Here is a 23393-nt window from a genome sequence, read left to right on the forward strand (position 1 = left end):
CTTCTTTTGTTTTGCGTAAAACTTGAGATTGATTTAGTTGTTGCATATATCATTTGCTCCTTGTATTGCTGACTAGTGTGCCATTATAGGATTATTGTTATCTCTTTTTGGTGGACACTGGCTTTTTCCAGTTTTATTGCTATTAGGGAAAAATCTCAGTTATAAAATTTTTTTGCGACGAGTGGGGGGCATCTGAATGGCTCAGTTAGTTGAGCATCTGACTTTGGCTCAGGTCATGATCTCACAGTTCATGAGTTCAAGCCCCACATTGGTCTTACTGCTGTCAGAGTAGAGCCTGCTTCAGATCCTCTGTCTCCCCCTTTCTCTGCCCCTCCCCTGCTTACGCTCTCTCTCACAAAAATAAATAACATTTTAAGACTATAAAAAATTATTTTTATGTTTGTTTATTTTTGAGAGAGTATGTATGTGCACGAGAGCCAGGTGGGGGCGGGGAGAGGGAGAGAGAGAGAGAGAAAGAAAGAAAGAAAAGAGAGAGGATCCCCTGCAGGCTCTGCACTGACAGTGGGGCTCAGACTCATGAACCATGACCTGAACTCATGAACTCATGACCTGAACCAAAGTCAAGAGTTGGACAATCAACTGACAGTCACCCAGGTGCCCAGGACAAAACTTGTTTTAAACTCTAACCAACATATAAGAGTTTCAGTTTTTTTATGTCCTCATCAATATTGGCATAGGTGGTCTTAAAATTTTGCTACTCTAGTATGTTTTATATTCTGTACATCAGAGGGATAATTAATAAACATCATACTCTTAAAGTGTATAATCAGTGGTTTGGTTTTTTTTTTTAATTTTTTTTAATGTTTTATTTATTTCTAGGAGAGAGAGACAGCATGAGCAGGGGAGGGTCAGAGAGAGAGGGAGTCACAGACTGAAACAGGCTCCAGGCTCTGAGCTGGCAGTCAGCACAGAGCCCGACACGGGGCCCGAACCCGCGAACCGCGAGATCATGACCTAAGCGAAAGTCGGACGCTTAACCGACTAAGCCACCCAGGCGCCCCACATAATCAGTGGTTTTTAATACATTCACAAAGTTTGCAGCCATTGTCACAAGGAAGTTTTAGAATATTTTCGTCATCTCATTAAGAAACCCTGAATGAGCTATCAAGCTATAAAAAATCTTACAGGAACCCTAAATGTGTATTTCTGAACAAAAGAAGCCAGTTTGAAAATGTTATATACTGTTTGATTTCAACTGTATGACATTGTGGAAAAGGTAGAACTACGGAGACTGTGAAAATGTTAGTGGTTGGCAGGAGTTCAGGGGGAGTGCACAGGAGTTTTAGGGCAGGGAAGCCATTTCGTGTGGTTCTGTCAAACTGGGTACTTCCTTACATCGCACCTTTGTCAAAGTCTATAGAACCCTAGTTTATATTATATGTGTCTTTCGGAAAGGTATCACTCATGTAAGATGTTAATAGGGGAACTGGGGGGGGGCTGTGGTGAGGGGTCTGTGGGAATTCTCTGTACTGTCTATTTCTCTGTAAACCTAAAACCGAAAGTGTTTTAAGGAAAAAAATTATACCCATTTGTTGTCTTTCATCTTGTTTTTCATACTACAGTCCTAGGCAGCTATTCATCTGCTTTCTGGATTTACCCACTCTGAACATTTTGTACAAATGGAGTCCTCTAATTCTGTGTGTGTGTGTGTGTGTGTGTGTGTGTGTAAAGGCACCTGGGTTGGCTCAGTTAAAAGCATTTGGCTTTGGCTGAGGTCATGATCTCATGGTTTGTGAGTTTGAGCCCCGAGTTGAGCTCTGTGCTGGTAGCTCTGTGCTGAACTGGAGCCTGCTTTATAGTTCTGTGTCTCCCTCTCTCTGTCCCTCTTTTTCTCAAAAATTAATGAACATTTTTTAATGTTTTTTTTTACTTATTTTTAAGAGAGAGCACATTCAAGCAGGAGAGCGGCAGAGTGAAAGGATCTGAAGCAGCTCTGCGCTGTTGAGTGCAGAGCTCCATGTGGAGCTTGAACTCACAAAATGAACCGTGAGGTCATGACCTGAACCAAAATCCGGTGTTGGCATCTTAATGGACAGTCACCCAGGCATCCCTAACACGTGTTCTTTTTTGATTGGCTTCTTTCACCTCACATAATTTTTTAAAACCATCTTTTAACCAATATTAGGCTCTCTTACTGTGTTCATTCCTTTTCATTCCTGAATACTGCTTAATGGACATTAGGTTTTTTCCTACTTTTTTGGCTGTTATGAGTAATGGTGCTTTGAAGAGTATTTATGTGCAATTTTTTGTGTGGACATACGTTTTCAATTATTTTGGTTGTATACCTAGAGTGTAATTGTTGGGTCATATACTAACACTGTGTTTAGCATTTTGAGGAATTGACAGATTCTTTGGCAAAGTAGGCATACTATTTTACATACTTACCAGGCATGTATGAGGGGTCCAGTTTCTTTACATTCCTGCCAATACTTGTTATACCTACCTTTAAAAAATTTTTTTTACTGTTTTATTTATTTCTGAGAGAGAGACAGCATGAGTAGGGAGGGTCAGAGAGAGAGGGAGACACAGAATCTGAAGCAGGCTCCAGGCTCTGAGGTAGCTGTCAGCACAGAGCCTGATGTGGGGCTCGAACCCACGAACCGTGTGATCATGACCTGAGCTGAAGTCGGCTGCTTAACCGACTGAGCCACCCAGGCACCCCTCTTACCTTTTGATTATAGCCATGTATTCCCCACATAAAAGTGGAATGTGATTTGAACCTATTGCTGTTTTTCTCATAGAGGCAAATTTCTGGAGATGTGTGATGATCTCTTAGCTAGAGTGGAGCCACCGCTTCGTAGTGTTTTGGAACAAGCCAGTAAGTATTATTGTGACTGAATTGTTTGTATAATCTAGGCTTTTTGGAAAATATCATTTATTACTTCTTTTTTAAAGTTATACAAATTTTGATTGTATGAATTACTTTATTGCTGCATAAAGCTTCTTTTTATCTACATCTTTTCCCTGGAGCACCCCTGTCCCCACCCTCTTTTGATAACAGTATCCAGTGAAATCTAATAGTTTTCTAAAGTTAATTCAGACTCAGAGATGGATATAAGCACATCATTTATTTCATGGGGGTAAAAATTGTCCTTTGCGTTGCTGCTTGGACTAGTCTTAAAGGCTTTTCTCTTATTGAATCTTTTGGTGACTGAGAAATACAGCAGACTATGTGATAACCACATAGTTATTTTAACAGATGCTTTAATTTTATTTCTAGCTGAAAGGAGAAGTTTGATTTAGGAATGTATCCTTAATTTTTCTGAAACCTTCAACATACTTTTATTTGGAGTCCACTGTTGTGTTGGTTGCTAAGTATTTCAGAGTGTTGAGATATACTGTCATCTTGACAAAAGGCTTAGCTCTTACATCAGAGTGACTCTGGCAAACTGGCATGTACTTTTCCATACTGGGGTATCCCGTTTCTTTAAATAGCCCTTTTCAACATATCCTTAGTATTTGTTGCATAAAATATGATGTTAGGAGTGTTTTATGAGTAACTGAAGACATCTGGTGTGCATCTTCTTCTTTTATGAGGAGACTGTAGCTGTATTATTAATGCTCTAGATGGAGTAGTCAGGTGGCTTCGAATACTTTTTTCTTTCATGACATGGTAAGGTCACTCATTTTTTAATGGCCCTCCTGTTTTCCCTTTTGGCTAGCTAAAGTATTGGTGTTTAAACAATTCTTTGGTACTGTTTCAGAGCGTGAAACAAAGTGCAGGGCGTTGAGTATTCATGGTCCTCACCTCCTAATTCCCACTATTGTGTCACACTGCCTTGTTATTTTGTGCATTAAAACATACCTACTTGGGGCACCTGGGTGGCTCAGTAGGTTAAGTGTCCAACTTCTGTTCAGGTCATCATCTCACGGTTCACAGATTCGAGCCTCTCATCAGGCTCTGTGCTGCCAGTGTGGAGCCTCCTTGGGATTCTCCATCTGTTTGTTTCTCTCTCTCTGCCCCTTCTCGACGTGTGTGTGAGCACTCTCTTTCTCTCAAAATAAATAAACTTAAAAAAAATCTGGTTTTTAGATGCTGCACACCTGTGTGTGTGTGTGTGCGCGCGTGCATGCGCATGTGCGCGCGCAGTGATGGTGGCTAGGGGGTGAAGGAGTGGAGGGATTTTGTTACATATCAGTAAGTCACTTAAAAAAATTTTTTTTTTGACGTTTACTTTTGAGACAGAGCACAAGTGGGGGAGGGGCAGGTAGAGGAAGGGAGACGCAGAATCCAAAGCAGGCTCCATGCTCTGAGCTGCCAGCACAGAGCCCAGTGCAGGGCTTGAACTCACGAACTATAAGATCATGACCTGAGCAGAAGTCCGATGCTTAACATATTGAGCCATCCAGTCTCCCTGTAAGTTATTTTGTTGTGTTAAGATGTTACATTGCTCTTTTATTTCAATGTAAAGTACAATTTATTATTATTTATTTAACTTTAAAGTATTTTTAAATTTTTTAAAATGCATTTTATTTATTTTGAGAGCAAATGTGTGCATGTATGTATGCTTGGGGGAGGGGCAGAAAAGGGAGGGGAAAAGAATCCCAAGCAGGCTTCATGATGTCAGCACAGAGCCCAGCCTGGGGCTCAGTCTCACAGACTGTGTGATCGTGACCTGAGCCGAAATTAAGAGTTGGACACTTAACTGACTGAGCCACTTCTGGCTCCCCTAAAAGTACTAATTTAAAGATTATTTTAGTCAAAATCTTGTAATCATTTTAAAACAGAGTTAAAGAAAGAAGATATTTATGCAGTGGAGATAGTTGGTGGTGCAACACGAATCCCTGCAGTGAAAGAGAAGATCAGCAAATTTTTTGGTAAAGAACTTAGTACAACATTGAATGCTGATGAAGCGGTCACTCGAGGCTGTGCATTGCAGGTGAGCTTTCTTTCACAGTTAGCCAGCCATTTAGAGGTCATTGTTCCAAGATGGCTTTGCTTTTCTGTATCTGCTAATAATCTGAGGTCAGCTCGGGATGGTCTCTAGGTGCGAGATTTTGAAGTTTTAGTTTTTACAGTGGATATGACAGGTGGTATTGATAAATGGAATTGTACTCTGTAATATACAGTAAGATGAATTAATTTATTAGAAACAGAGGCAAGTGTGAAATACTACTAGAATTTGGCATATTCTCTACATATGAAGTAGTGTTGTACATCAGTGAAATAAAGATTCAAGTTAATGGAAAAATGATAAGTAATGGCTAGATGATAATTTGACAAACGAAACAAGTTTTTAAAACCACTTACTCGGACATCATTAAATAATTAATGTAAATACTTAAAAACCATTGATGGTTTTTTGAAGTTATTATTTATACATCTCATAATAATAGTTCATAATATCTGTACATGTCATATGGAATTTTTAAAAATTATTATTCTAGTGTGCAATCTTATCGCCTGCTTTCAAAGTCAGAGAATTTTCTATAACTGATGTAGTACCATATCCAATATCTCTGAGATGGAATTCTCCAGCTGAAGAAGGGTCAAGGTAATAACATTTATTAATTATTTTTATCCTTAAAGTTAACTTAGTGGGAAGTCTCAGTAAAATACTGCCCTCCGTTTCACTTTCTACAAATCCGTAACATTTTGTCACAGTGCATGAAGCAGAGTAATGCCTTACTTTAGTCTTAATAATAAATTTGTGTCCTTAGTTTCCTATAATTGATCCAAGTGAAATAATTGGAGCCTTTTATGTGGTTACTGAAGTATATTCCTTTTCTTAAAATGGATTTCGTATGTTTCTGTAGATAGACATGTAAGTTTTTTTATTTTCCTTGGAACCTCTCTTATCATGGTAATGATGTCAGACGACAGAGTAGAAGAGTAACTAGAGCCATGCAATAATTACAGATGTAGAATATATTGGTAAAAGTGTTCAGAGATATCTTAAATTGGTGTTTTTGTCTTTTCCCTCTAGTGACTGTGAAGTCTTTACAAAAAATCATGCTGCTCCTTTCTCGAAAGTGCTCACATTTTATAGAAAGGAACCTTTCACTCTGGAGGCCTATTACAGCTCTCCACAGGATTTGCCGTATCCAGACCCTGCTATAGGTAAGTAGAGTTGGGAATTTAAAAAAAAAAAAGAAAAAAAAAATTAGTACTTGGGAGTACTGGGATAGTAGAGCAAATACAGTGTTCTGAAGTTTAGATCATTCACAAAAATCCTCTTCTAGTCTTGTTACCAGTTCACTACTCGCAGGATAGTTACTGTTTAATTGGATCTCTTATTGTGTGGGCAGTATTTCTTGGTTAATGAACATATTGAGTATACCTTGCACATAATGTGATCCCTAGATACTGAAGAAGAGTTAAATTCAGTTTTGACCATAACAGAGTTATAAGATGTACACAGAAAATCATTAGGAAATTGTTAGATCAGTATCCTAGGTTATGGATCCATGTTGGCTAGCATCTTCATAGACTCTCAGAAACTCCTATAATCTGGAAATAATCCCAGGTAAGAGGAGAGAAACTAGAGTTATGTGATAATTACAGACTTCGAATGCATGAGTAAAGTATAGGAATATCCTGAATGGTACTTATGAGCTATGGGAAAAGTAATCTACTCTGTTTTCCTCATTAATAAAACTGAAATAAGAATGACAATTCATATTTTGCAGGGGTTTGTGACTTTTTAAAAAAAAAAATTTTTTTAATGTTTTTATTTATTTCTAGGAGAGAGAGAGAGACAGCATGAGCAGGGGAGGGGCAGAGAGAGAGGGAATAACAGACTCCGAAACAGCCTCCAGGCTCTGAGCTGGCAGTCAGCACAGAGCCCGATGCGGGGCTCGAACCCACGAACCGCGAGATCATGACCCAAGCGAAAGTCGGCCGCTTAACCGACTAAGCCACCCAGGCGCCCCTGTGACTTTTAAAATATAAGTAAAACTGTAGTATAGTAACTGACTCTTAATAAATGGCAGTTTTTTGGTAAATGACAGAAGCAGTATGGAATCACTGGGCTTTTTCCCCCCAGTAGTGGAGAAGGTGACATTGGTTTAGGAACTTACCTGGTAGTGGCATATAAGGATGAATTAGAATAAGGGACCAGAGGTAAGGAAATGTTTGGAGAGTTAGGAGACATTTGAATCCTTAATTGGGACAAGGTACTAAGAGACGAGTTGGACTGTTTGTAAAAGAAGAAGGAGAAATCTGATGATGATGTAAGCTTGTAAGAGTACGCACGGTTTATTTGAAGTGTCATATTATTGACCTGTCACTGGGAAATGGGCATATATTCATGTTTGAATTTGTCCTCTCAGTTCGTATTTTCTCTTTTGTCTCATATGTCCTTAGCTCAGTTTTTAGTTCAGAAAGTCACTCCTCAGTCTGATGGCTCCAGTTCAAAGGTGAAAGTCAAGGTGCGAGTAAATGTCCATGGCATCTTCAGTGTGTCCAGTGCATCTCTAGTGGAAGTGCTCAAGTTTGAGGAAAATGAGGAACCGATGGAAACAGATCAGAACACAAAAGAGGAAGAGGTAACCCAGACATTTTATACCAGAGGTGACTTGGCTAGAAATTCTAGCCGATTGACTGGGTGGCAAGGGAGGAACTTTGTGACGGAGGTACTGAGAGTGAGTTTGCATGTGTCCCCTTATCCCAGCACAGGGGTCTTTGTACAGTCTTACAGTTGAATTATTTTTGATTCTGATCCCTGAAGAATGCTTGGAGTCTCCGTTATTTTCACAAGTAGATTTTATACTCATTGGAATCATGCACTGGGTCTCATCCTTCTTGTCCATCAAAATCAAGGCTTTATGAAACTACTAAGTCTCCAGAGATTTTATTGAGTTGGTCTGGGTTAAGGCTCAGGTATCAGTTTTAGAAGTCTCTGAGGTTGTTCTAATGTGCTATAGGCATTGAGAGCCAGGAATTCACGTCTCCACAAACTCTGCTTTATCGTTATTATCAGGCTTCGTTCTTTTCACAGAATTCTGAAGGTGTTCCCCTCCTCTCATGTTTATAGTGCATTAGGAGGATGAAGAGACTAATTTAAGAACTGCTTGGAAGTCTTGAGACTTTTGAGAGAAATTTACTCATGAGGAAGCTGGGAGAAACTCCTTTCCTCTTTGGAAACATCATGTTAAATATTGCCACACTGCGTAGGACGAGTACTGCTTCAGTTTACAAAGTAGTTCGGCAGCCACCCTGGTTTACGTAACAAGTGTTATTCCATTGTGCAGATTTATGAGTTGAGATCCAGAAAGGAAAACGTTGTTGTTAGAGGTAACGTGTCATAGCTGGAATTGGAGTCTAGGTATTCTTCTGATTGCTGATAATTGAGCAGGAATTCTCTACCATGTGGTTTTGCCTCTGTGTTAGGAAGGTTGCTTAGTCTTTCATTAGTATTTCCTAGTTTCGGGATTTGATGTGACCTTTTTTTTTCAGAAAATGCAAGTGGACCAAGAGGAACCCCATGCTGAAGAGCAGCAGCAGCAGCAGCACACACCAGCAGAAAATAAGGCAGAATCTGAAGAAATGGAGGTATGAGTTGTGTGTGTGTTTAATGTTTTTTTGAGAGAGAGAGAGAGACAGAGGGCATGAGTGCGGTAGGGCAGAGAGAGGGAGAGAGAATCGCAAGCAGGCTCCACAGTGTCAGTGTGGAGCACAACATGGGGCTCGTTCCCACAAACTGCAAGATCATGACCTGAGCTGAAATCAGGAGTCAGGCGCCCCACAGTTGTGTTTTTGAGTGTGATTTTTTAATCTCTTTTTATACATGATTTGGCTGAGATAGTGCATCTTTGAAGGCAGTTACACATTTGACCCTTGAACAGTGCACAGGTTAAGGATGCTGACCTCTGTGCAGTAAAAAATCTGTGTATAACTTCTGACTCCCCAGAAACTTGACTAGTAGCCTACTGTTGACCATAAGCCCTACTAGTAACTTAAATAGGTGATTAACTCATATTCTGTATGATATTCATGTATAAATTAAACACTATTCTCACAGGAAGGTAAGCTGGAGAAAAAAATGTTACTAAGAAAATCATAAAGCAGAGACCATGCATTTGCAGTACTGTACTGTTTGAAAAAGATATCCATATATGCATGGATCTGTGCAGTTCAGACCTGTATTGTTCAAGTTGTGTTAGGAATTCTCTATGTATTTGAAACTTTTAAGCGAGATTTTAAGTGTGTTTGGAGAGTGTTTGGCAAGAACTTTGAACTGTCCATTTGGTGTGTGGGAAGAATGTATTCAGAAACTCTAGTGTTACTAGGTTGTGATTGGCTCATGTTGGTTTCTGGATGGCTGTTACTATTAGTCATCCTGCCTATAATTTATTCTTTACTGATAAATGGGACACATTTTTTTCCAGATTTTGTCATGACTCGGACTCTGGTTTTTTGTCTAAAGATGGTGTTTTAAATAATAAGGTACTTAAATGTATTTTGTATTATAAGGAGTATATTTATCCCAAGTACTTGTTTGAAAAATACAACATTCTTGAGTCCTTTACAGTCCTGTTTTTTTAAATTTTTATTTTAATACTTTTTGAAAGAGAGAGAAAACATGCCCTATTGCATGGGTGGTGGGGGGGAGCAGAGTGAGGGAGGGAGAGAGGATCCCATAACAGCTGTCAGCATGGAGCCGGGTTTGGGGGCTTGACCTCACAAACCACGAGATCATGACCTGAGCCCAAATCAAGAGTCGGATGCTTAACCGACTGAGTCACCCAGGTGCCCCTGTAATTCTGTTCTTTAACTTGGTGACTTCCAAGTTTTCATGTTTAAATTTGTTGTCATTTTGAAAACATGTTTTCTTTCAACTTAAGATATTGCAGTATATAGTCTTACTTTGTAAGATATTTCTAACTATGGCATTTAAAAAAGTTTGGCAGAACCTGTAGATGGCTTAAGTCTTAAATCATTTTCTTTCTTTCTTTCTTTTTTTTTTTTTAAGTTTTTGTATGTATTTATTTCTGAGAGACAGAGAAGCTTCTTCCCTGAGGTGGCTCGAGAGCTGCACCTTTCCTAGGATGAAGTTTAATGCAAATGATCAGTTTCAGAAACTGACTTAACTTGGATAGGAGGTGGGGAAATGACTTTGAAATTGTGCCTCATACCATAGAGCAAATTGAACTCCAGATAAGTTAGAAAGTTAAAAAAAAAAAAAAACTGAAGTGAATGTTTTTCCAGTCTTTGGATCAGGAAGGGCTTTAAAAAATTTTTTTTTAAACATTTGTTCACTCTTGAGAGACAGAGACATAGCATGAGTGGGAGAGGGGCAGAGAGACAGAGAATCCGAAGCAGGCTTCAGGCTCTGAGCTGTCAGCATGGATCCTGATGCAGGGCTCAAGCGATGAACTGTGAGAGGACGTGAGCTGAAGCCGGGCGCTTAACTGACTGAACCACCCAGGTGCCCCAGGAAGGGCTTTGAAAGATGAAAACAATGAAAGTAATCACAAAGGGAAATAAAAGGGTACATTTAACAAAGATTTGTATAGCTATATGGACAAATAATACAAAGTTACAAAAAACTAAAGTCACTTTAGGGAAAAAAGTCACTAAAATGCTAAGGAGATTGGATGATATATGACAAGGCAACTTGAAGAAATGGGTGTGTTGGAAGTGTGTGAGAAAAGGTTATTGTTATTTTTTTAATAAAGTTTATTTTGAGAGAGCGAGAGAGCGCTCATGTGTGCAAGTGGGAGAGGAGCAGAGAAAGAGGGGAGAGAGAATCACAAGCAGGCTCTTTGTTGAGATAATGAGGCTTGAATTCACAAACTGGGAGTGAGATCATGGCCTAAGCTGAAATCAAGAGTCGGATTCCTAATTGACTGAGCCATCCAGGCACACACCAAGGTTATTGACCCAAAGAAAATAATAGATGATGATAAACCAGTTCCTGTTTGTGGCCAGGGTGAGGTGAATGGATTATCAGATTCTTTGTGAGAATGATCTGGAAATCATATTGGTAGTAGGTTTCTGAACCATAAATTCATACCCTTTCCCTGCTAATTTCATATCCACATCTGTATCTTTAGATAAACTTGGAAGAAAATTGGAGAAGATTTAATAGTGATTATATGTTGATTGTGGGATTATGGGAGGTTTTGTGTGTGTTTATGCGGTGCGGCAGTATTAGGTATATTCACATTGTGATGCAGCCAGTCTTCTAAACTTTTTCATCTTGCCATTTGGAAACTCTGTGCCCATTAAACAGCAACTCTCCATTCCCCCAGCCCCTGGCACCCACCATTACTTTTATCTCTGTGGATTTGACTACTCAAACTATTTATATTTTTAATGTTGCAGATACTGTAAGAAGTAGCCCTATGTTATTTAGATCGTTAAAATACAAGATAACAAAAAAAGCAACAAAAAAAAAAAAACCCTCGTAAAATGTGATCCATTTGGAAGTTTAAGATGGTCCACATGTGTTTGTTCATAGCGATTTCTTGTTATTTTAGACCTCTCAAGCTGGATCAAAAGACAAAAAGATGGACCAACCACCCCAAGCCAAGAAGGCAAAAGTGAAGACCAGTACTGTGGACCTGCCCATTGAGAATCAGCTGTTGTGGCAGATAGACCGAGAGATGCTCAACTTGTACATTGAAAATGAGGTGGTTATTTCTAGCCTCTTAGAACATTCAGTAACAGATGAATATGTCCATATAGCTCAAACTTTCTGTCTAATGACCTTTATGTGCATTTTCATTTGTTTGGGACTTAAGGCAGTAGTTTTGGGTTTTTGGGTACTGCAAGGGCAAACAAATCCTGTATAATGTCAGAATTCTTTTATGATCATATCTCTGTGTTGCTAGAAGCTCTGTTATGAGACCTTTAACATTTACATGTTTGACTCAAGGGTGGTATTGTTCATGGTCAGGTGTGTGAGTATGTTTGTTCACTTGGGAGCTTGGCAATGTTTGATGAGGTGGTGGGTCATGGAAGTTGATAGGAGAAATTGAAGCATCACTGGTATTGCTGTTTTGTTCATTAGATGATTCTTCTGCTAGTCAATACTGAACTCTTGTTATGGTGAGTGATGCAAAGTTTGGACCCTGGAGCACAAATTATTGAATTAATTGAGAGGTTTTTTTTGTTTGTTGGTTGGTTTTTGTTTTTGTTTTAAATGTCACATACCCTTGGATCTTAGATTTGTTTTACAGAACTATAGCATTTATACTTTGAATAATCTGATTTTTTGGTACTGTGTAGTAATGGTACAGCATAGTATACCATCTTGTGACATTGAGCTAATAGTTTCTTAAAGTTCACTTGTCTTAAATTCTTTTACTTATTTTTGCTTTTGTTTCTAAATATTAATATTTCTATTTATTATTAAAAATTTGTTAACATTTATTCATTTTTGAGAGAGAGAGAGTATGAGTAGCGAAGAGGCAGAGAGAAGAGGAAACCACAATATGAAGCAGGCTCCAGGCTCTGAGCTTTTAGCACAGAACCCAGCGCAGGGCTTCACAGACCACAAGGTGCCCCTATTTTTTTTCTAACCATACCAACAGACCTCAAAGTTGGTCTTCATTTTTGTTGAGGACTAATACTTCCACTTCTCCTTTCTTGGATGATTTGTAGAGCTAAGAGGATTTGGGGGAGAAGAATTCTCTCCTTGCTTGATGACATTAGTTAATATTTAAGAGGACCTCGTTTCAGCTGTCTGAATATCTAATGTGTACTGTTCTTAGGGTAAGATGATCATGCAGGATAAACTGGAGAAGGAGAGGAATGATGCCAAGAACACTGTGGAAGAGTATGTGTACGAGATGAGGGACAAGCTTAGCGGCGAGTACGAGAAGTTTGTGAGTGAGGCTGTAAGTATGTGCCTTCCAGTTACTCCATGTCTTCTGGGAGCAGCCTCAGATGTGTGGTAGAAAGGGAGGCGGCATCTGTAGGCGTTTGGTCAGATGATTAAAATGTGCTTTTTGGGGGGGAAAGTGTTGTATTTTTTTTTAGTGCAATGTTTCCCAAAGGCTAGTCTTCATCAATTTTTTGTTTTTAATGCATCACTTTTTGCTATATTTGCATGCTATTGTATTTACCTTGTATTTTGCTTTAAATCAGCTCACTTTTCTTTGAGGCTTAGTGTGTTTTATTTCACTTAAAAAAAATTGAGGCATAATTGACACATAGCATGATGTTAGTTTCAGGAGTACACCGTAGTGACATTTGCAAACATGAAATGATGACTATAAGTCTAGTCAAGCATCTGTCACTACACATAGTTATAAGAGTTTTTTAAAGATTTTTTTTTATAGCTTACATATTTTTAAATGGTTTTTGTATTTCTGAAAATTTCAAACATCCAAATGTATCCAAATTTTTAAACCTGTCCCTTACATAGCAGAGGAAATTATAAAACCGTCTGAAGATAACAAGCATAGTAATATTGCCAGTCTTGTTGTCTGTGTCTCCCCACTCCCCCCATGTTTTAAAGGAAATTGAGATGCTTTAGTCTTTGCCTCTGACTTTCCTGGTTAGTCAACTGATTTTTGTCTTCCCTGATAATATTTTCTTCATCTTTAGGATCGAAACAGTTTTACCTTGAAATTAGAAGATACTGAAAATTGGTTGTATGAGGATGGAGAAGACCAGCCAAAGCAAGTTTATGTTGATANAACATTTATTTATTTTTGAGAGACCGGGAGACAGACAGCACAAGTAGGGGAGGGACAGAGAGGGGGGAGACAGAATCCAGAGCAAGCTCCAGGTTGTCAGCACAGAGCCCGACATGAAGTTCAAATCCATGAACTGTGAGATCATGACCTAAGCTGAAGTCAGACCCCTAACCAACTGAACCACCCAGGCATCCTGGAGCATGTGACTCTTGATCATGGGAGTTGTGAGTTCATGCCCCATGTTAGGCATAGAGCTTGCTNACACTTAACCAACTGAGCCACCCAGGCACCCCGGGGGAGGGTGTTTATATAGTGGTTTTTTTTTTGTTTTGTTTTGTTTTTTAAGTTTTATTTGTATTTATTTTGAGAGAGAGATAGCACGAGTCACGTGTGGGGATAGAAAGAGACAGAGAGGTGGGGGGGAGGGGATCCTAAGCAGGTCCCACACTGCCAACACTGAGTCAAATGTGGGGCTTGTACCCATGAAGCCACGAGATCATGACCTGAATTGAAACCAAGAATGCCACCCAGGTTCCCCATATAGGTTTGATTTTCAGTAAAGCAAAAACCTCTGGTTTTGTATTAAAACAATCTGATCATTAAATTTAGGGTTGAAAATACAAAAAAAATGAAGGGGCTGAAGAAGTTCAGCTGGTAGAGTGTTAGCGTGAAGATTTAGAGGCTCTTGGGTTAGTCCTGGTACACTGAATGTTTTAGTGCATGTTCAGGGTCATTTGCCTTTTCTGTGAGTTAAGGACTATAATGAATGAATGACTGTTGAGTAAAACTTTATTTAAAAAATAATGAAAAAGATGTTTTTAAAAGGATACAAATGTATAAGAACTTTACACATTTCTGTGGATTATGTTGTCATCAAACTGGGCCATTGTGACTCCTGTCTGAAATGAAGTTGCTCAAGGACAGTGACTTCAGTTTTCCTGTCCTTCTGGAAGGATAGTAAGAGCTCCAGAAAGATCCTTCAGATTGAGGTGTTTGTTGTACTTTTTATTATGGGCAATGTCAGACTCAGTACAGAGCAGTAGTTTCAACTGTTGTCAGTTTATGACCAATTTGTTTCTTTTTCCTCCCACACTCAGGTATTTGGAGAAAGTCCTTCATGTTGTATTTAATCTGAAAATGTTTCAGTATGTATTTAAAAGAAAATGCAACATTAAACCACATCATTACATTAAAAACCTTCTTTCATAACATTTTTTCTTTTTTTAAGTTTATGTAGTTAAGAGAGAGCAAGCGAGTGCAGGGGAGCGAAGGAGAAGGTGACAGAGAATCCTAAGCAGGTTCTGTCCTGACATTGCAGTGTCTGATGTGGGGCTCGAACTTCCTGAACTGCTAGATCATTGCCTTATGAGGAACCAAGAGTCAAATGCTTAACTGGCTGAGCCTCTCAGGCACCCCTTTATTTTTCTAGTTTTTAATTAAAAAATTTTTTAAAAATGCTTGTTTTTTATGGGGGCCTGGGTGGCTTATTAAGCGTCTGACTTCGGCTCAGGTCATGATCTCACGGTTTGTGGGTTTGAGCCCCGCATCGGGCTTTGTGCTGACAGCTAGCTCAGAGCCTGGAGCCTGCTTCAGATTCTGTGTCTCCCTGTCTCTCTGATCCCTCCCCTGCTCACACTGTCTCTGTCTCTCAGAAGTAAATAAAACATTAAAAAAAAAAAAAGTTTTTCAGAGGGGTTGGTGGGGGAGGGGCAGAAATAAAGGGAGACAAAGAATCCAAAGCAGGCTCCAGGCTCTGAGCTGTCAGCACAGAGCCCAGCTTGGGGCTTGAACCCACAAACTGCGAGACCATGACCTGACCTAAAGTCAGATGCTTAACCAACTGAGTCACCCAGGCATCCCTTTACTACCACTTTAATGTTACCATGTATTCAGTTTTCAAATTCCATATGTTTTATAAAGTAGTTTTTAGTTTGTTTGAGTCAGGAGCCCTATAAGGACCATATATTCTGCTACTTTTCTTCTAAATCTGTGTAGTTATCCTTCCATCATTTCTGCCCCCTTAGTCATTAAACAAAACAGAACAAAAACTTACGAGATTTTCATTCAGACTGGATTTTGTTGATTTTTATTTCTATGCTACTTATTACCATCTAATTCACTTCTGTGGTAGTTCCTGCCATCTAATAAATTCATGGTTAGAGTTAAAGCCTTCATTAGATTTAATTTAAAATCTTTTTTTTGGGGGGGGTGTATATGCTTTATACTTAAGATTGTGTATCACCATCACGAGGCACCTATTTTGGGTTGTCTCCCCACTGTGTTTTGAACATTAGCACTCCAGTGATAAGTTGAACTGTGTTTCCACAGGGTACCAGTGTAGAGGTGTATTCTTATACCTAGCCTAGGGATATATTTCAGTGAGCTGGGGAGCATGATTGGGCTTTTTATATTCCAGCACATGGGGATGAAGTGTGCTCCATTGTAGATCTCAGTAGGGACAATACCACTTTGATAGTTTAAGCATTCTTTCGTCTTTTAAGAATCTAGGTCACCCTATTAAGATGCGATTCCAGGAATCTGAAGAAAGACCAAAATTATTTGAAGAACTAGGGAAACAAATCCAACAGTATATGAAAGTAATCAACTCTTTCAAAAACAAGGTACTTATTTTTTTTCCCCCTTTCCCTACTATTATGGTAGAGTTCAGTTTTGAGGCATAGCAGTTATTTTCTTTTTTAAACTATTTAATAATACTGCTGCTTTTTGTTTGTTTGGGCTGTTAGTGTAATGTATAATATTTTATTGGATTTTACTAGGAGCCCTGTGATTTGCTACTCTGTTTTAATAGGTAGATCTGGAAGTGAGCAATATTGTTCAGTTTCCATTTCTTGCTGTAAATTGCTTCATTTACTTAACTTGCTCTATTGTGGTCTTTTTGAGAACCATTAGGCAAATAGTTTGGTTTGTTATGCAGATTTTTTAAAATGTTGATTTATTTTTGAGAGAGAAAGAGAGACAGGTGAGTGGGGGAGGGACAGAGAGAAAGGGAGACCCAGAATCTGAAGCAGGCTCCAGGTTCTGATCTGGCAGCACAGAGCCTGACTGGAACTCATGAACTGCCAGATCATGACCTGAGCTAAACTCAGACACTTAACTGACTGAGCCACCTAGGCGCCCCCTAGAACTTATTTTCTTAAAAAGCAGTATGGTAGCCAGAGTTCAGCAGGGCTTGAGCTCACAAAAGGTTAGATCATGACCTGATGTGAAGTCTGACGCTTAACCGACTGAGCCACCCAGGAGCCCCACCCCAGTTACTATTGAAGGGCTGGGGCTTGGCCTGAGGTGTGACCCCACAAAGTGTGGGTTCCTAACCACTCCACTATAGTTCAGGTTCTTGATGGTCTGTCAGTGTAAGAAGCTTTGCATGATAAATTGGGCTTATTTATTGAAAAAAAATTTTGCTTCTGAAATTTTACAAAATTTTCATTATTGTTTTGGTTCCTCACTAGTATGCCTAAACCTCAGTTCTCCAATCTAATGGCTTCTAATGTCATGTTTGTGAAATTTTCTTCATAAGATTGTGTGTTAGGCCTGTGCTTTTTATATAATTGAAGTCTTTTAATTGTTATCTTATGTACATATTTGGCCCTGAAGTCTGTTTCTTGAGTGTTTTAAAAACTGGGGTTACTGTTTCTTTCTTGAATTTTTTGTTAAAGAAATGAATTTCTGTTGAGATTGTGCTTCATTTTTTGAAAGTCTGTAAACTTTATGAAAGACGACAGAGAACCGGATATTTGGTTGGATAGAGTACCCTCCTTTGACCCTTGTCTGGTTGTCTCATGGTTGCAGGAGGACCAGTATGACCATTTGGATGCTGCGGACATGATGAAGGTGGAGAAGAGCACGAATGAAGCCATGGAGTGGATGAATAACAGACTGAATCTGCAGAACAAGCAGAGTCTGACTGTGGATCCCGTTGTCAAGGCAAGAGAGATTGAAGCTAAAATTAAGGTAATTTATAGCTTTGATATTTAATTATCTTGTCAGCCTTGTTATTAATTATATATAATCTTTAATGTGAACTTGGTTCACATTAGCAGGGAACTTGGTTATTGCATCTTAGTTTCTGGCTGCTGGTGGGGAGAGGGTGGACTTGGGTTCGATTTGGTGGGTCATGTCAAGTTTGTGATCTTGTAAGAGTGCACCGTTTCCTCTCTTGCATTCTAGGAGCTGATGAGTACCTGTGGGCCTGTAGTTTCAAAGCCAAAGCCCAGAGTGGAACCTCCAAAAGAGGAGCAAGAAGCCGCTGAGCAGAACGGGCCGGTGGGCGGGCAAGGGGACGGACCGGGTGACGGCCCAGGCCCTCAGGCTGCCGAGCAGGGCACAGGCACAGCCGCGCCTTCGGGTTCCGACAAGAAGCTTCCTGCAATGGACATTGATTGATTCCAACCGTTGTTTCTATTAAAACAGACTGTTATAAAGCTTTAAGTGGTCAACTTTGTTCTGAATATCAACTAGAGCAATCAAATACTGGAGATTTCTTAGTCAGTTTTTAGGGGGTTTTGGGGGAGGGGATATAGGTAATGTATGGAGCATTTTGACTTCTAAATAGTTAGATACAGAAATTAAGTGCATTGTATCTTTTTCATAATGGTACTATTTGAGAAGCCCAGTTAGTCTTACTTACCGAGCTTCTGCGTCACTCCTTTTATGTTTAATCATGCTTACACAAAGATAAATTTGGTTGGGAAGGCTGACCTGTAGCAAAAGCTCCAACTACCTGTCAAGCAGACTTTTCATTGTGACCTATGTGGCAGGAACTCTTGAAATTGTGCTTCAAAACTCTGTTGTGGAGATGGCCACGAAGGCTTCCCGCCTGGTGTGGAGATGGGGCCCAGGTCCCCCTCTTTCTGAGGGCGTGAGCATGGCATGGCATGGGTTAATTAACCTAGCAGAACAAGACATGAGAGGAGCCTACCCTGTGCTCTTTCTGCTCTGAGCTCTTCCCCACCATGCTTTGCTCCATGGGAGCTCCCACCCGCCCCTTCCCCTACCCCTCGGAGAGGAGCCCCTCTTACAGATGCCGTGTGCTGCTCTTGGGAGATGGATCCTTCACCTGCAGCATGTTGATAACTGAGGATTTGGGACCTGGAAGCTCTTGCTGAGAAAGAATGTTCCTGAAAGTGCGTTCATTCTGATGCCCCAATCATCAAGTCTAAATCATTTTCTCATTGGAAAGTTAGAATTGGGTAGATGTAATGTTGGATATAGGCATGGTAAATTGAACTGAGGAATTGATTCTTACTATGGTGTAAAGATTTGTATCCTGGCCTGCTCATTCAGGTGAGAGATGTTCTGTGTAAATTTGAAGTATAGCTTGAAGTCCTAGGACAAGAGTTAGAAGTGCTTTTTAGCTCATTCACAGTCGCTGTGTGTTAAGTGTTAATACCTGCCACGAACCTGCCAATTTATGTGTTAAACAGCTGACAGATCATACAAAAAAAAAAAACCCTAAGATACACTGGATTGTACTGGATGAGTCTGAAATTAGTGTTTAGTGCGGTGCCCAACTTCAGCATCACCACATTCTTTCTGTGCGGCCAACATCAGGTGCACCAAAGCATTCCCTGTGGCTGCCCTCTAGGGCAGTGTTGGTAGGGAAGCATTTGGAAACTCCAAGGGAAGCCTGTGTTAGAGGCTACAGCTGGTACCTGCCTTAGAAACTATTATAAGCTTCATTGATTGGTTACGTTTTGGATCTTTGTAATAACTGTTATCTATGTGTGACAGAGTGCCTCTTTGTTGATTTTGGCCTATGCTGTTAGAAATAAGATGCTTTGCCTATTTAGAGTAAGTCTGTGTCCCTGACTGCACTGCAAACTTCCAGAGTGTTAAAGTTCTGAAGTGCTCTAAAGAAACAGTGCTTAGAGGAGGAAGGTGGAAGTGTATTTATATTGGTGTGTAAGCACGCATGGGAGCCTCTAGCACCAGGACTTGGCCCTGTTCTTAGAGGGTCCTCTATTCATTCTCTACCAGTCATGCTCTGAGTTCCAGCTGGCCTACGGTGAGGCCAGTAGCTAACTTTGGCTTGCTGGCTGCAGGATTAAGCCAATTCTTATGCAACTGACTGAGTCCTTTAATGGCCATTTCTTCTAAAAAATCTTTTTGTGTGGGGGAGGGTGTGGGTGTTGGGATGGGGGTGAAATTGAAGTTTAAACCAGAAATAAGATGATGTGGTCTGCTTGCTCTGTTTAGACAGGCCTTAAGACCAATTGGATGAACTTGGAGGCCAGGCCAGAGAGTGTATGATAATTGATGACCTGTTTGCAGACAAGCATTTATCCAGGTTGCATTATCCAAATTGGTTTGTTAAAGCTCCCCAGGTCACGTTCTTACACTAAGAGAAACATTAAATAAACAGACAAGTTTAGGAAAAATTAATAAAAGAAACCTGTCTTAACACTCAGAGAAATGGTTTCCTTAATTTCCTAATGAAAGGTGTGTGTGTGTGTGTGTGTGTGTGTGTGTGTTTTCAGTAAAAACTTAAGAGGTAGGATTCCTCTTAACTAAATTCCATTTCTTAACATTGGTCAGAGACCTCCCATCTGAACAACAATTGAGGGGCAGGAAGTTGCTCTATTTCTGTACTCCTCTTCTCCCATGTTGAGTCTTGGCCCAGTTCTCTGGTTTGTAGGGATCCATCCCTTGTGTCGTCCTTACTTGGAGGGTTTGGACAGCAGCAGAAGGGGGGTTTTGGCCCCGTGGAGGACTGATGCCTTCCGTTTTTTTAAAGAACGCTGTGGCCTGGAGTGTGCCAGTAACACTTGCCACCGTTGAGATGTGTAGTGTGTCTGAGTATACAGATGTGTGTATGTGATGTGGAGTGGTGACGAGTACGGGAAGGGGATGAAGACATCTGAGGAGACTGGACTATGAGGTGGGGGCCTCACGGGGAGGGTTGTGGGGCCTCACTTCCGGAGGCCTGCTCTGGGATGTTAGGAGGAGCTGGCCTGCCACAGCCTACCAGTACGTCCCGTGTCAGCCCCCTTCAGCAGATGTGTCTGCAGTGAGCTTGGCTTTCTTTTGGGTTTCTTGACCTTGGGAAAGGAGTGGGCATGTGGTGAAGTGAGTGGGAAGCCTGGGACCAGCTAGCAGCCAGAGCAACAGGGGCGTTGGGGTCATGTGGAAGGAGTTAACAGTGCTGTGTACCCAGGAGAGGAACCAGTGCCCTGCATGTCACTGCAGAAGAGGGGGTTGGAGGCGAAGTCCAGACTGGAGTGAAGGTTTTGCAGTGTGAGCTTCAGCCTGATGCGAAGAACTTGCAGAGCGTACTGTGTTGGTGAGGGTTCATGCAGAGGCATCAGATCAGTGGCCTTTGAGATGTTTTTAAGCACCTAAAGTGTTTTTATAGAGCTGTTGGGGGTGGTGGGGCTGAGAGATTAGGGGGTTCTAGTGTGAAGCACTGGGGGCTATTTAGATCTTTTAGCCTAAGAGTGACTGTTTTAGAGATGGTCAACTGTGCAGAATGAGGTGGGCCTGGGAGAAATTGGGGGAGGTAGTGGGACTTTAAAAATAATCCATGTTTGGGTGCTTGGGTGACTCAGTCTGTTAAGCCTTTGACTTGATCTCAGCTCAGGTCTTGGTCTCAGGGTACTGAGTTCAAGCTGTGCGTTGGGCTCTGTGCTGGATGTGAAGTGTATTAAAAAAAAAAAAAGTTTGAAGGAAAGAGACAAATTGGGGGGGGGGGTGGGGGGGAAATGGTAAGTCCTGGTACTGAAGAAACAGGAAAGATTAGAAAGTAAGATGGAACTNACAATCGGGGGGGGGGGTGGGTGGGAAATGGTAAGTCCTGGTACTGAAGAAACAGGAAAGATTAGAAAGTAAGATGGAACTTTGGTGTTAGAAGCTGGGAATGTAGTAAAGCTTAGTGGCCTAATCACGGCAAAGCAGTGCAGGCTTCAGGGGCTTGCTCGAGGTTTCGTTGATCTGGTTTTTAATGATAGGCTTCTCTGTACATTTGATATATTTCAGTCATTTCTTTAAAAAGTGGCTTTAAGAGAATACTGTATTAAACTTTTTTTTAATATTTATTTTTGAAGGAGAGAGACCGCGAGTGGGGAGGGGCAGAAACAGGGAGACACAGAATCTGCAGCAGGCTCCAGGCTCTGAGCTGTCAGCACAGAGCCCGATGCAGGGCTCAAGCTCAGAAACATGAGATCATGATCTGAGCCGAAGTCAGACACTTAACTGAGCCACCCAGGCGACCCCAGGATACTATATTTTTACATAAGAAATGTAGGTTCTAGAATATGCACACAGCTTCCTATGTTCGGAAGGAACATGAAATGTGCTTGCCTAAAATGAGATGGATGTTTCAAAATGAAATGTTTTCTTTCCAAAGTAGAATTGTGGGCGACTGCTATTTGTCAGTGTTGGCTTGTTTATATTTTTTAAGGTTGGTGTAATGAGCATTTTGGAATTTTGTGGTGTTGAAAAAGATTTTTAAAGAATGGCTCCAAGCTTTTGAACCTAGAGTAGCAGATGTGATGGTGAAGTGGTGCTTCAAGTCTGTAGGAGTCAGTGGAGATACTGGCGTGAGTCTGGGACTTGGGGTGCGTTTCTGGTTTAGGGAATGAAGGCTTGTGTCAGGAAGAGCAAGTAGGAGCTTTGGAGGAAATGAGCTGCCCGAGGGGAATGATGGTGCATGAGGGGGGTTAGAGAGGAGAGGGGAGTTTGAAAAGTGAGAGGTGGCCATGGCCAGGAGGGTTGGATGCTGTGGGGGTACTTCAAAGAGTGGGAGCCGGGCTTCAGGCGCATGCAGGGAGGCTGCGGGTGGAGAGTACTTGGCCAAGATGCGTGGCCTCGTTGGGATGATGGGTCCGATTGGGGAGGACGGAGATGGGGCAGAATCCAGGGTCCACTGTTGTGTGCAAGTGGGGCCTCTTCCCACCGCTTTCCTGCAGACCATGGCTGTCTTGGTGTTGCCGGTGCCTTCCTCCCATGGTGCTTCTCCCTTGCTTCTGGCTGGAGCAGGCTGGGATGCGACCGTCAGGGCCATTGTCCTCTCTGAGCGGGACGCTATCTGGAGTAGGTGCCATATGTGGACAAGTGAAGGAGGTGAGGCTTGGAGGCAAAATGGAAACATGGCCATGCTGTCTGGTAGGAGTGACATGATAGGAGGAGAAAGGATGGAGGAAATTTCTGGGGGCTCAGGGAAGGGGAGCCCCTCAGAGGATTCGGAAAAACAGACTGCTTTCCAGATTTGTCCAATGGCCACGGGCAAGTGGCAGGCTAATCCTGACCCTGTCACTCCAGTTTTGGCACCTACTGTAAGGACAGAGAAGGAAAATGGAGGGGTGGGGGTGGGGGGCATATGTACTTCTAACTCCTCGGTGGGATTTCCTAGGATCAAGCACAACCAGCAGAAAAATTAAGAATATAGAGTTGTGTTTGGGCATTTTTACTGGTTTATGTTTGGATTTACATCATCCCAAGGCCAGAAAATCCTTTTCTTACACAAGTTAGCAGGCCCGTACCCACCACACACATTGTTTTCTACTTGCAATTGAAAATTTTAAATAAACTGGTCTATTCATTTAAGACTTGGCTAATGCTTGGGGGAAAACTGCAAACACTTGGAAAACCATCTTGACGGCTCAGCTTCCAAGATGTGAATCTCCGCAAAACAATCCTGAGGGCGAGCGACAGGAGTGGGGAGACCTGGGGGACCCCGTGGGGATTGCCCTGAGGACCAGGAGGGCTAGCACTCAGGAGATGGAGGGTGCCCCCGCAGTAGGAAAGGCAGCTCCAGCACGAGGTGG

At 41.2% G+C, this 23393-nt stretch overlaps 1 protein-coding gene across 1 annotated transcript in view; it reads left to right on the top strand.

The window, feature by feature from the left end:
* Nucleotides 1-18060, top strand: part of HSPA4 (heat shock protein family A (Hsp70) member 4) — a 47024-nt gene extending 28964 nt beyond the window's left edge. The window contains exons 8-19 of the mRNA XM_077768626.1: nucleotides 2763-2839; nucleotides 4750-4901; nucleotides 5410-5516; nucleotides 5949-6082; nucleotides 7328-7509; nucleotides 8420-8515; nucleotides 11446-11598; nucleotides 12682-12807; nucleotides 13520-13611; nucleotides 16097-16232; nucleotides 17422-17583; nucleotides 17800-18060. Coding sequence (XP_077624752.1) covers nucleotides 2763-2839; nucleotides 4750-4901; nucleotides 5410-5516; nucleotides 5949-6082; nucleotides 7328-7509; nucleotides 8420-8515; nucleotides 11446-11598; nucleotides 12682-12807; nucleotides 13520-13611; nucleotides 16097-16232; nucleotides 17422-17583; nucleotides 17800-18015 — 1633 coding nt within the window. The 3' untranslated portion in view covers nucleotides 18016-18060. The remainder of the gene's footprint in view (nucleotides 1-2762; nucleotides 2840-4749; nucleotides 4902-5409; nucleotides 5517-5948; nucleotides 6083-7327; nucleotides 7510-8419; nucleotides 8516-11445; nucleotides 11599-12681; nucleotides 12808-13519; nucleotides 13612-16096; nucleotides 16233-17421; nucleotides 17584-17799) is intronic.
* The last annotated feature ends 5333 nt before the right edge of the window (nucleotides 18061-23393 follow it).

The sequence above is a fragment of the Crocuta crocuta genome, unplaced genomic scaffold (assembly GCF_008692635.1).
Source record: "Crocuta crocuta isolate KB4526 unplaced genomic scaffold, BGI_CrCroc_1.0 scaffold64, whole genome shotgun sequence".
In the NCBI taxonomy this organism is placed as follows: domain Eukaryota; kingdom Metazoa; phylum Chordata; class Mammalia; order Carnivora; family Hyaenidae; genus Crocuta; species Crocuta crocuta.